At 44.1% G+C, this 13,136-nt stretch overlaps 2 protein-coding genes across 5 annotated transcripts; one reads left to right on the top strand and one right to left on the bottom strand.

Moving 5' to 3' along the window:
• Positions 1–542: 542 nt before the first annotated feature.
• On the top strand, positions 543–9,418 carry LOC120444060 (neuroligin-like protein glit-1). 4 transcript variants are annotated; one of them, XM_039623566.1, is made up of 7 exons: positions 543–607; positions 4,653–4,825; positions 4,888–5,020; positions 5,490–5,918; positions 6,034–7,253; positions 7,322–7,633; positions 7,699–9,418. In XM_039623566.1, exons 2-7 carry the CDS (start codon positions 4,659–4,661, stop codon positions 8,300–8,302), a joined length of 2,865 nt encoding a protein of 954 aa, XP_039479500.1. In that variant the 5' UTR covers positions 543–607; positions 4,653–4,658; the 3' UTR covers positions 8,303–9,418. The 4 variants fall into 4 exon arrangements, 2 of the variants coding, with proteins under 2 accessions (XP_039479500.1, XP_039479501.1); XM_039623567.1 differs by having other exon boundaries at positions 550–726; XR_005615616.1 differs by lacking the exon at positions 543–607 and having other exon boundaries at positions 7,699–8,394; positions 8,460–9,418.
• On the bottom strand, positions 9,039–13,072 carry LOC120444058 (exosome RNA helicase MTR4). Its single transcript, XM_039623565.1, has 2 exons — positions 11,903–13,072; positions 9,039–11,846 (listed from the first exon to the last, which is right to left on the bottom strand). The coding sequence occupies exons 1-2, from the start codon at positions 12,984–12,986 to the stop codon at positions 9,775–9,777; spliced, it is 3,156 nt and encodes a 1,051-aa protein (XP_039479499.1). The 5' UTR covers positions 12,987–13,072; the 3' UTR covers positions 9,039–9,774.
• Between the last annotated feature and the right edge of the window lie 64 nt (positions 13,073–13,136).

Below are 13,136 nucleotides of genomic sequence, written 5' to 3' on the forward strand. Positions count from 1 at the left end.
AGACAAGCCTTACTCTTATTATAGTAATAATTCTTATTGCTTGTTGCATAACTTTTTGCATTACTTTATTCATAAAATTATAGAACCAAGTTTTATATTTCTTTAAAAGAACACAAAAACTTCACTAAACTGAACTTTAAAATTATAAATATTTAATATCTATGGATGTTACTTAAACAAAATTATGTGAACGATGAAGTTTTCTCCATCTTATCCATATTTGCGTAAAGTAATATTAAAGATATTTTTTTTATTATCATTTTTTTAAATGCTTTATTGACTTATGTTTGTGATATGTTTATTTTTAATGTTTTTGCTGATTATTTATTACTTGCGATTATTGGATTTCCTCGATCTTTTATTTTGCGAGCCCATCTAACAAGGCGCCCCCGATCTGCTGCCCCCACTCCGCCCCTGTGTCACCACCAAAAGCACCCACGCCAAGTCGAGTTCCGCTCCTGGTCAGCTGGCAGAGCTGGCTCTCTTCCGATTCGGGTTGCGTTTGCGTTTGAGTTTGGGTTTGCATTTGCTTGGCTCGTCAGTTCGTCGGCAGCGTTTGAAAGAGTCGGTCGATTGGTTGACTGCGTTCTGGCGGTACTGCGCACAGGTGAGAGTTCGGAGCGCAGGGGCGTTTAAAGCTGCGCGCGCCCAATACAACGAAAGAAACGGTCGGTCAGGTGTACGAGTATCTGTGTGCGAATCGTTGGTAACAGCCGGCCACTGAGTGTGAGTGTTAACTGAGTTTCGTGCGTTGGTGTGCGTGAGAAGTGGTTTTTTGACGGCACATTGCGCTTACCTGGCTTACCTGAGTTTCAGTCTCCGACTCAAAAACGGACATTTCAGCTGCGTTACGTTTTTTCTCGACTTGTATTTAGTCTTGTTTTTGGTTGGTGTTTTTTTGTTTGTTACCTTTTCTGGGCGTTGGCTAAGAAAGTTATTGTGAGTGAGAAAAAGCACAAAAGTTAAAACTAAACTGCGAGTGGTAATGGTTGGAAAATCGCGATTAGATAGTGAAATGACGGTTAGAAGCCGCAACAAGTTGCCACGGCAACGTCATCAATTGGAGCATAACTGTAAAAACAGTGAGATTAAGCCACACAGAGAGAATACAATAGCAATAAAAAATATGAAGACAAAAACATAATACTATTTCAGTATATTAAACATTTGTTTAAAAACAAATTTAAAAAGATAAAAAAGAACTTTAAATAATATAAGCTGCTCATAAAATGTTTACTTAATTCATTCTAAAGTACCGGAAAGTATCTAGAAAAATATCCGTAAAACATGTTCAAAAGTGCATCCCATTCTTTTCTGTGCATTGCACAGTGGTTCCCCCAGAGGCCAAAATTCAAAAAATATGAACCAGAATAGATTTGCGCAAAAAGTAAACAAATCATCTCTAAAATGTCCAGACAATACAAGACAAAACCGGTTTTTTCTAGAAAGCTAACGGGACTTTCTAAAAATAGAATTGAAGTCGCAAGCACAAGCTCATTTGCGAAGCGTAGTTGGACGAATTGCATTCTTCTTAATAACAGAGCGAACTTCAAAAAGGTAAAGCGTCAGTAATACTTATCTGATTGATATAATTTAAAATGCAGTTTAAATTTGAAGGTATTTACTTTTATAAATTCATTATGTTAAGTTAATTTCATTGATTTAACACTTTTTTTGTAATTATATTTGATTTAACCTTTTTTGTGTATTTTGTGAACGTCTTTTTCATGTTTACGTAAAGTTTTAGTTGTGTCCCGCCGATACCCCGAAATAAATGTTTATGTCATTGTATTAAAGAGTTTCTTGAGGTAATAAAACTCTTCGAGAATTTTGCGGAAAGTTGCGGATGTGCTTGTTATCGTTAATATACTAACCCAATCTCTTATTTTTTCAAAGTCAAATTTGCCAACGAAGTCTCTGTTTTGCCTTTTTATTGTGCTGTCTGTGTGATTTTGTCTTTCGTGTATGTGTAAAATTTTCAATGCTCATTTAATTAATTATTTTGTCATTTTTTCTGTGTAAATTTGACTTGGCTTAAGACGGCGATTTGTATCAGTGTGTGTTTGAACGCCATCACATTTTTAATTTATGGTGCACAAAAAAGGGTATCTATACAGAAAAAATACAAGAAATTATCACTGCTGTACGAGATGAAATTAAGACTAAAGGCTACATAGTTGAATTGACCGAACATATGCAATGTATTCCAAACCTTTGTAAACAAATTGCTGATTATTGGACACGCTATGATCGAAAGAAATCGTCAGTACTCAAATATAAGTCTGATTGGCTGAATCAAAACGAATCAATTCCAGTGAAAAACATCTCTAAAAAATATCAGCAAAGGGTACAAAGTCCACATCGTGGACGTCAAAAACTTGATTTTGAGGAATCCTCGGGAATCCTTGCATCGGGCTACAAAATTAATGCCAAGAAATTTAATGAATACGCTTTAGAAACTGCCAAGCAACTGACAAAAAAATATTCATGGTACTATTTGCCGGCTACAGTTCACAAGGTATTAATTCATGGATCTGCAATTATAGAACATGCAATTATATCAATTGGAGAGCTTTCCGAGGAAGCTGCGGAATCAAACAACAAAGAAATTAAAAAATGTAGACTTTATCACAGCCGGAAAATGTCACGGATTATTACAAACACCGACATTTTGAATGCACTCCTTCTACGCTCCGATCCGTTTATAACCGGACAGAGGGACCTTGAGAAAAAGGATAAGTCAACTTTGCTTGAATCTGTTTATAGTTTGCTAGAGGAAACATTGTAAAATTAATAATAAAGTATTAAATTAATTTCTAATATGCATTTTTATATTTTTCATTAGTTTTTTCCAAACAACAAAAATAAAGAAGAAGAGAATAGAGAGAAGAATAAGACTCCATAAAGTATATATATTTGTCTGCCTGCCCATTTGTCAAAAATATACACGAATTAACCTGGTTTTATTTGCTAAAAAAAATTATTGCCTACTTATAGGTGCTTGAAAAGGGGTTTTTTTGCATTTTGGTGGGGAAGGGGGCTCCAATCCTAACAATTTTTACACCATGCTTACTGAAGCACTATTGGATCCCTGAGGTTAAATTTGAGGTTTCTAACTGCACTGGAAGTATTTATGGCCGCGTCTCCATACAAGAGGAACCACTGTGCATTGGTAGCAACAACACCTGTGTAGTGGGCCAACACACAGATACACACACGGCCACAGAGATAGGCACGCACACAGGCGCACCTGCGCTTCACTTTCAGCGTTATCGTTGCGTTTATTGTTTGCTTTGGTGATTGCGAAAAAGCAAAACTTCTACAAATGATTCATCCACGGGCAACAGCAACAGCAACAAACGCCATCGAATTTTCGACACGAAATCCGATCTGAAAGTTCCCAACCAGTTTCGCTATAAACTGCACAAATACTTTTGTGCAGGCGTTTGCACTTCCGTAACTTTTTAGATACCCTTCGAGGGTTGAGCCGTCGTATCATCGAATAACCGGGTAACTTGAGGCGTCCACAGGCAGGTTAATGCACCCGTACATGTACGAGTCCTTGTGCCACATTTCACACACTCGCAGTCAGTACAATAGCACCAGGCTTACCTACATCTTATGTACGTTCTACGGATATTCGAATAGTCATCTCCATTGTTTTGGCCCGACCTGTACCTCTAAAACATAATGCAACCAGGGTAACGACGGCTCTGTTGCATCGATACGACATAGACTGCATTGGCAATCAAATGCCAAGAGCAAAATTCATACACAGACAATTTTGGAGTAGCCAGGTGTTTATATATTTACTCACTTTTTCTTTTGCGGCATTTTCACACGTATTAGGGGTTGGATTGGCCGGAAACGCCCGACACAAATATATTAATAATGAATTTTATATTAATAATCAGTCTTCATGACTTCACTTCTTAGAATGTTCGACAGTAGTTCATTTCCTTTTCTTAAGTTTGTTGGCTAGTGCCAGATCGATTTGAAGACTTACTTAAGTCATGGTCCATCGAATTCGGAAACCAACATTTTCTTAAACAATTTACTTGCCACCCATTGGCTCACAACCATTTTACACCGATGACCTTTCTCTATTATCGGTGCAATTAACCCATTGACGCCGTTCCCAAAAGCCCAGACAGAGCACGTAACATTCAGTGTATGGGGTCTCTCCACTCGACTCCACGCTGAAGTCGCATTTTATGCTGTAACTTATTTTTAGCGCTTTTTTCGAGCAAGCATTCAAACGGGTTTGTCGGTCTCTCGGCCTCTTCTAATGCCGGAATGGATTGGAGTGCCAAGAAAATTGAGCCAACAACGTAATGGAAAACCAGTTTGGTCACTCTTACTGGAACTCAGAGCCGAGATTTGTTTTCATTCTGTTTGTTTATAGTAGTAGTTCAATGTAGTTTCTGGCTGACCGTCAACGTGATCCGAAACGATTGTTAATGTATTTACAACATGAAAAACCCATAATATGCGGGAAAAACTACTTACAATAAGGGCAAGAAAAATATGAAAAACCAAAAAGTACTTAAAAACTAATTTTTAAAGAGAGCAAAGAGAGATTCAGTAATTTTGTAAGAACTTCACTTAACCTTTTGAATATTTCTCTTCACCTCTTTTTTTTACTTTTCTAGGTCACCATGATGCACAAATTGAAATACCGCGATAAATTAAAATGGCTTCTAGCGCTTCTTGTGCTATTCAGCATTTGTTTTATGCAGACAAAGGGACAGACAAGAGACCCCAGGTTTTATTCCCGCCCGGGCGTTGACTACCATTGGCCAAATCCAGGGGATCCAGATTACAGGTTAGTCATGGTTTCCGTTCGGCTTATCAGCTATTGTAAGTACTTACGTTTGATTCTTACAGAACTTACACGTTCAACGATCGCCGATATGGTCACTATCAGCCCAATGGCTATGGAGCCAACTATCCGGGCAGAAATCCACCTGGCCAATATCCACAGGGAATGCCGAATGAAGATCGCTTTCGATTCGATCCGGTAAGCAGAGAATCATATAGGTTAAGTATCAACTGGAAATTAAGGCTTTACCCGACCCGTGAATAAAAACTCTCTTCGTAATTGTGTAATAATTAAGATATTGAACTTTCATGAATATTTTGATATAAAATACCCAATGCTGCATTGTAAAATGAGACAAATATTTTATGTTGGGTCCCAACTCGAGCTTTATCAATTAACTGTCGTGACACAAAAAACTGACCCCCATACCATAGAACCGTGCCGAAAGATCCGTAAGCGAACAATGCCAAGTCATTGAGAGAGGGAGTTTGTCCGATCAACAGAACGTTCCAATATCAAAGCAATAATCTTAATTAAGTTTTCATGCCACCGCGACTTAATCAATTACACATGTCGCCCATTCATTGATCGGCTCAGAGTCTCTATTTGTTCCACCACGATAAATGGGCTAATGATGGTCTCATATTTCCCCAATTTCCCATCCCAGAACGATCCGAATGCTCGGACCCAGTTTCCGGGAGTGTTGGCCGGATGGCGAGAGGACTTGCAGGGCAAGCAGCGCCGGGATTCGTTGACCCTGGAACGGGATGTATTCGTGACCACAAACTATGGCCAGGTGCAGGGCTTCAAGGCGTACATGTACGACAACCCAGACCCCAAGTCCTTCTATCGTCCCTATCATTCGACCGTGGACCGTGTGATGGGCGAGTGTTCGGTGTTCCTGGGTATTCCCTACGCCCTGCCGCCCACTTTCGAGGGCAGGTTCAAGCCACCCCGCGTCCATCGAGGCTGGCAGCTGCTCCAGGCCGTCGACTTTGGACCCGCCTGTCCCCAGCCTGTGCGGTATACGGGAGCCACAAAGGGAGTCATGGACATGGATGAGGATTGCCTCTACTTGAACGTGTATTCGCCGAAGGTAGGCTTGAACTAAATCACGCATTATCATTAAAACTTAAGAACCGCTGTAGAGAATCATATAAAATATTAATAAAAATAACAAATAAATTTTTATATTTCTTCTACCTTGTTAGACTGGTGCTGGTGTGGCCCAAAAGTACCCTGTAATGGTGTATATCCATGGTGGCGAGTTCATCCGTGGAGCCTCCAACCTATTCCAGGGCCATATTCTGGCCTCGTTCTACGACGTGGTGGTGGTGACCCTGAACTACCGCCTTGGTGCTCTGGGATTCCTTTCAACTGGTGATGAGAACTCGCCCGGGAACTATGGAATCCTCGATCAGGCGATGGCGCTGCGTTGGATCCATGACAATATTGAGTTCTTCAACGGTGACCGGAATGCCATCACTCTATTCGGTCCGGGAGCGGGAGGCGCCTCGGCTGGTCTCCTGATGGTGGCACCACAGACGCGGAACATTGTGCGGCGTGTGATCGCACAGTCCGGATCGGCTCTAGCGGATTGGGCTCTGATCCAGGACAAGTATCGCGCTCAGAACACGAGTCGCGTGCTGGGACAGCTACTGGGCTGCTCCATCGAATCCTCATGGAAGTTGGTCAACTGCCTGCGCACTGGACGCAGTTTCTACGAGCTGGGAAACGCCGAGTTCTCTCCCCAGGTGGGTAGCTTTCCATGGGGTCCAGTTCTGGACCACAACTTTACGTTGCCCGGCGACGATTGGTACGAGGGATGGCGCGAAAAGGACTGGCGATTCCTTACCCAAACTCCGGAAACCCTAATCCGGGCAGGTAAATTCAACCGGAATATTCAGTACATGACGGGGGTGACCACACAGGAAGCTGCTTTTTTTGTGGCCCAAAACGAATCCTTAAGTCCTTACTATGAACTAGATGGACGCTTCTTTGATCAGAAAATAAGGGAACACGTTTTCCGCTACAACTATACCCTTAATCCGAACGGAGTTTACGAGGCTATCAAGTACATGTACACCTTCTGGCCGGATCCCAATAATAACACCATAATCCGGGACCAGTACATCAACATGCTGAGTGACCTGTACTACCGAGCACCGGTGGATCAGATGGTCAAGCTGATGTTGGAGCAGAAGGTACCGGTCTATATGTACGTACTGAACACCACCGTGGAGGCACTGAATCTGCCACAGTGGCGGAAGTATCCACACGACACCGAGCGTTATTTCCTTACCGGAGCGCCCTTCATGGACACCGAATTCTTTCCCAAAAAGGAGCACCTGCAGCGCAACATGTGGACGGATAATGATCGCAATATGAGCCACTTTTTCATGCAGACCTACTCGAATTTTGCTAGATATGGGTAAGTACCTACACCGATTGCTACAATTACTATACCTACAAACCTAACACAATGTGCTTAAATTCCAGCAATCCGACGCCACAACAGGTGCTAGGCATGCATTTCCAGAGAGCCTATCAGGGAGAGATTCGGTACTTGAACATCAACACCACTTACAACTCCTCCATCCTGCTCAATTATCGGCAGACGGAGTGCGCCTTCTGGACGCAGTACTTGCCCACAGTTATCGGCGTGCTGGTGCCCACCTATCCACCCACAACGGAGTACTGGTGGGAGCCCAAGGAGCCGCTGCAGATCGCCTTCTGGAGCATGTCCGTGACCTGTTTCTTCCTTATTGTCTTGGTGGTCATCTGCTGCATCATGTGGCGCAATGCCAAGCGGTAAGATTCGGCTGAAAATAGCACTATACCATAATATAATCCTACATCCCAACTCCAATCTAAAGCCAATCGGATCGCTTCTACGACGAAGATGTCTTTATCAATGGTGAGGGCTTGGAAGCGGAAGCGGACACGCGTGGAGTCGACAATGCCCATATGGTGACCAACCACCATGCCCTGCGCTCTAGGGATAATATCTACGAGTACCGGGACTCTCCATCCACCAAAACCCTGGCCAGCAAGGCGCACACGGACACCACCTCGTTGCGCTCACCCAGCTCTCTGGCCATGACCCAAAAGTCCAGCAGCCAGGCGTCCCTTAAATCTGGGATCTCGCTCAAAGAAACCAATGGTCATTTGGTGAAGCAAGCTGAAAGGGCAGCCACGCCACGATCCCAGCAAAATGGTTCGACGGCAAAGGTAGCGGCTCCAGTGGAAGAGAAGCGTCTGCTGCAGCCACTTTCCAGCACGCCCGTGACGCAGTTGCAGGCGGAGCCGGCTAAAAGAGTTCCCACCGCCGCCAGTGTCTCGGGCAGCAGTCGGAGCACCACTCCCGTGCCCTCTGCCCGAAGCACCGTGCACACCACAACAGCCACCTTGAGTTCCCAGCCAGCGGCTCAGCCGAGGAGAACCCAGCTGGTGGAAGGAGTGCCTCAGACTTCCGTATAAGTAACCGCTCTCTAAGCGCAGGATGCGCTTAGGGAGTCCGCCGAATCGTCCAATTACAGAGCCAATCAACAATCCAGAAGGAAGAACACCAGGTAGGTCGAAGTTTTTATGACCGGGATCTATACCAATAAATCTTTCTTTGTATTGTTGATCTTAGTATAAAAAATCACATTACTTACAAAAACCTACATTCTTACAGTTCCTCCCGGGATTTTAATTAAAGTAAGTTAGTTATTTCCGAAAAATGTACGTTTTATTTTGTATTTATACTAGGTTTTTAAACAGATCTTTGAGATCTCAGTTTTGAGTTATATTTAGGAAAACCTGTATTTCTTATGCCTTACTTTAAGTTTACTTGTTCGTAAGTTTGATAACCCAACGAATACAAATCCATATCAATGACATTCCATAGCCTTATAATCGGCCTTCACGTGTATATACATATATAATTTTAATGTACAATACGAAATATTTTAATATAGGAAATATAATGAAAACTAAAAATGTTTTTTGTAACAAATATTGAGCTTAACTTTTACTAAACTCCCTTTTAGTGGTAGTAATATCGAATGAAATTTACATAAGAGCATACATATTATTTGAATTGTTATAGAAAGAAATAAATTAACGTTATTAAAAATAATGCATTACATTATTTAAAACCTGCTATTTTATAATACAAAATTCATAACACTGTCGCGTTCCGTATCATAAGAATATCATGTTAACCATTAGATCCTAGCCACTCCCACACATCATCAAGAGCAATACCTACAGTGCCTTAATTTCTGGTAATTGTCTCCGATGGACGCATCACTAGTTCTTAACGAACAGTGTCCCTCATCCATGTACCCACTAAGTGTGCCTTTCATACATACATAAATGTACTCCTAGTTATATACTTTCTATATGTTTTGTGTGTCGCATATAAGCAAAATGACCATACAAATCAGTGTGAACCGTCCAATAACTTTATGTTTTTAAAAGTATCGTGTACATTGTTTTTTTGTATATATCTTCATGTGTTACACGATAGAAAGCATAATGTTTTAAACACATTATATGTACTTTAGATAAGATTAATGTATTTGTCTATTAATAAATATTTTTACATTACTCGGATGTTGTTTTTTGGCTTTGAAATAAAACAAATGGTATTTCTAGGTAAATTAGTGTTAGATCTCATGGTCTTATTTATTTAATCCACGGCCATGATATTAACATTCTAATAATATACAAAGGTTATCGGCTTTAAAAAAGTCAGGATTTGGCCGATATTTTAACCAAAGAATAATTGCAAGGTTCGGAAATCTTACAGTAAAGTTATTCGTTTTTGTTTCTCATAAGTAAATCTACAATCAAAGATGAAGCTGGGAAACAGCTCAATGGATATTAGAAACAACTTCAATTCCAATAAAATACGATTGGAATGGAAGTGGTAGTTGGGCCTTAAAATAGATTTTCCTAAAATCTTATAGATACAACGACGCGGCAAATACAATGTCACGCTTGAGCAACCTTATTCCTTCGGAGAACTTGTTTTCCAAGTCAGTGTTGCCAATGGTTTTCGAGGCCTGACACATCTGACGCAGAAGCTCCTCCAGTCGCCTCATGCATCGGATGATGGAGCCTTCGAAGATGTCGGTCATCTTGCAGACCGCAAGGAAACTGGAGCCCTTGCACCACGCCAGCACCACGTCCATCAGGAAGGGCTTAAATTTGTCCACGTACGTATCGGCGTCCAGATCAAGTTTGCATTCCGTGGACACCTTGGCAATGCGCCGCGCCAGATCTTGCATCGAGCGTAGTGGTCCCGATAGCTCTGTGGCGCTTTTCACCGACTCGCTGGACTTCTCGTCGCAAACAAAGCAGGAGAGGAGTGCCACGGCTTGCGGAGCGGTGAGGTCGTTAAATACTCCGTTAAAGATCATCTCGGTCATGAGAAGTTCATCCGCCGAGCTCAGTTCGCAGGCAACACGGCCCTTAAACTCAATGACGTCGCCAGGTTTGCAGTAGCCCATGCGCCGAAGCACACGCTTGCGATGCTTCAACTCCTCCATCTGCAGCAGACTGCGGGCAGCCTTTAGCTCGGCCTTTAGGTCTTGCAGCTGCGATTGCAGCGCTAGCTTGTCCTGGTACCGCCGGTGAATGCGCTCTAATTCCGGTGACTTGTGCAGCGGATGCTCCTCCAGTCGCGTCTCGAATTGGGCAATGGTATTGACAATATCGCGAAACTCTCGTTCTTTGATGTTCATGTCATCGATGGGATTGAGGACCGGTGGTCCCTTGGGGAAACGTTTCTTTGCCTCCTGGATGGTCTTCAGCACGGCTCGCCGATTGTCAGCACTGCGCAGATCGTTGGGGAAGTACACGCGAATTGAGCTTATCTGAGTGATGAGGGTGTGGGCCACCGGTACCACCTCCATGCATCCACGTTCGTTCGGTTTGCATGGCTCCGTGTCCCCGGTTTTGGCGGCCGCTTCACTAACGTGCAGTAACACATCAATGGTGACGCTGGGCTCACACTTTAAAGGGTTCTTGCGGCTTTGGTCTTGTTTCTTAAAGTTCAGCACAATCCCCCAGTCGTACTCCTGCGAGCCGGCTGCTACCTTGACCAACCTGCCAGGCTGCAAAAACGGCAAAAGGTATTGTGGCTTCGTTATCCACTGACGAAACTGCTTGCCGTGCTGATCCAGCTGGGAGCGTATGTGATGGTAGGAGGCAATGTTGTGCTCGTCCTTGATAGTCAACTTGTTCAGCTCCATCGTCTTCTGTTCCACCTGGTCATGCAGCCCGGGCAGTGCAGCTTGATTCTGGAATTGATAGAAACTGCGTTCCAGCATATACTCCGGATTGATTTCCTCCACGCGTAGCAAATTTAGCACCATATTGTATGTAAGATGGAAAGCCGAATTGATTGGATCTGCCTTGCCCTGAACAATGTCACGACCAACGGCTGGCGAAACTTTTTCGTCGATCATGAGGATGACGATGCCCTTGTCATCCAAACCTCGTCGACCGGCACGTCCCGCCATCTGGATGTACTCGCCAGAGCTGATCCATCGAAAGTCCTTGCCATCGAACTTACGTGGAGCCGTAAATAGCACAGTTCTAGCCGGCATGTTAAGGCCCATGGCAAACGTTTCGGTGGCGAACAGGGCCTTGATCAGACCTTCGCCAAACAGAATCTCTATGGTCTCCTTCAGAATGGGCAGCAGACCGCCGTGATGGATGCCAATGCCTCGACGCAACAACGGCAATACGTTTTCCACCTGAGGCAGGCGACGATCCTCCTCCGAGAGCACGTCCATGGCATTGTTGAACACCTCGTCGACTAGTTTCTTTTCGTCCGGAGTGTTAAAGTCCAGCTTGGCCATCTGCATGGCATAGATCTCGCAGTCCTTCTTGCTAAACGAGAAAATAATTACCGGTGCAAAATTGCGCTCCATGATCATCTTGACGATTTTAAAGATATTTGTTTGTCCGGCATTAGTTCCTTTAATGCCACCATTGCGCCCTTTCTGATCTCCTTTCCCAGCCTCACCTGAAAAAATTCAAATTAAACAATGTTTGGAATAGTTTTTTTTATCCTTAATTTACCTGCATTGGCGAGCACTGCCATTGCAGTGGTGAAGTTATCTTCCTTGAACTGCCCCTTTTCGTCGACGATAAGATGGATACCATCCCCTCCGGCCGGGAAGATGTAGTGCTGCAGAGGAGTGGGACGGTAGTCAGTGTAGACTACATGACATGGCTGCTTGTGCAGGTGGCACACCCACTCTGCGAACTGCCGAGCATTGGGAATAGTGGCCGAAAGAAAGACATATCGCACGTTGTCTGGCAGAAGGATGAGCGTTTCCTCCCAAACAACACCGCGCTCCTTGTCGCGCATGTAGTGAATCTCGTCGAAGATCACCCAGCCCACCTCGCGCATGATCTCGCTTCCGCGGTACAACATGTTCCGCAGAATCTCAGTGGTCATGATCAAACAGGAGGCCGATGGATTTATGGTCACATCACCGGTAACGAGACCTACGTCCTTAAATTCGTCAGTGAATTCGCGGAACTTCTGGTTGGACAGAGCCTTGATGGGAGTGGTGTATATAACCCGCTGCTTGGCAGCCAATGATTTTGCTATGGCATACTCCGCAACCACGGTCTTTCCGGCTGACGTGTGGGCGGAAACCAGGACACTCTGACTGTTGTCAATGCACAGAATCGCCTGGCGCTGGAACGGATCGAGCACGAAGGGGTACTCCTTCGCAGGCACGCCGCTGAACGGCTGTAGTGGTATGTACTCCTGGTCGGGATGGGCGGCAACCTCGTGGGTGCATGACTTGGGTGCGTCCAATAAGTGGGTCACAATCCTGGTCCGCAGGGCTTCCAGAGCCGCAGAATCCTCCAAATCGATGGTACGAGTGGGTTCATCATCTGCGTCGTCGTCATCCAACGCACCCTTTGACTCCTCCTGCCTCAGTCGCTTGGTCGGCTCTTCATTGTCGTCCTCTTTGTCAACTCCTTCTGATTCTTTGGAGGATTTCGCAGAAGCGGTGTCCTCCGCTTGCCGTTTGCTGCCCTTTTTGGCGCCACCGCTCCCCGAGGGCTTCTCCTCCTGGTTACCTACCGGTGGCGGCACTGCCGGCGACACTTCATCAAAGCAGTCGAACAGCTCTTCTATATCCATGTCTTAATCTGTACTAACTGCCTGTTTGCCTGATTTTACGAACTATTTCAACGCACGCCGCAAAACATGTGAAGAGCCGATAACGCGATAGGAATTGTTATCGATTCTACTGACCAGTGTAAGTGACGACCATCTGACTATTTTGAGGGA

The sequence above is a fragment of the Drosophila santomea genome, chromosome 2L, assembly GCF_016746245.2.
Source record: "Drosophila santomea strain STO CAGO 1482 chromosome 2L, Prin_Dsan_1.1, whole genome shotgun sequence".
Lineage (NCBI taxonomy): Eukaryota > Metazoa > Arthropoda > Insecta > Diptera > Drosophilidae > Drosophila > Drosophila santomea.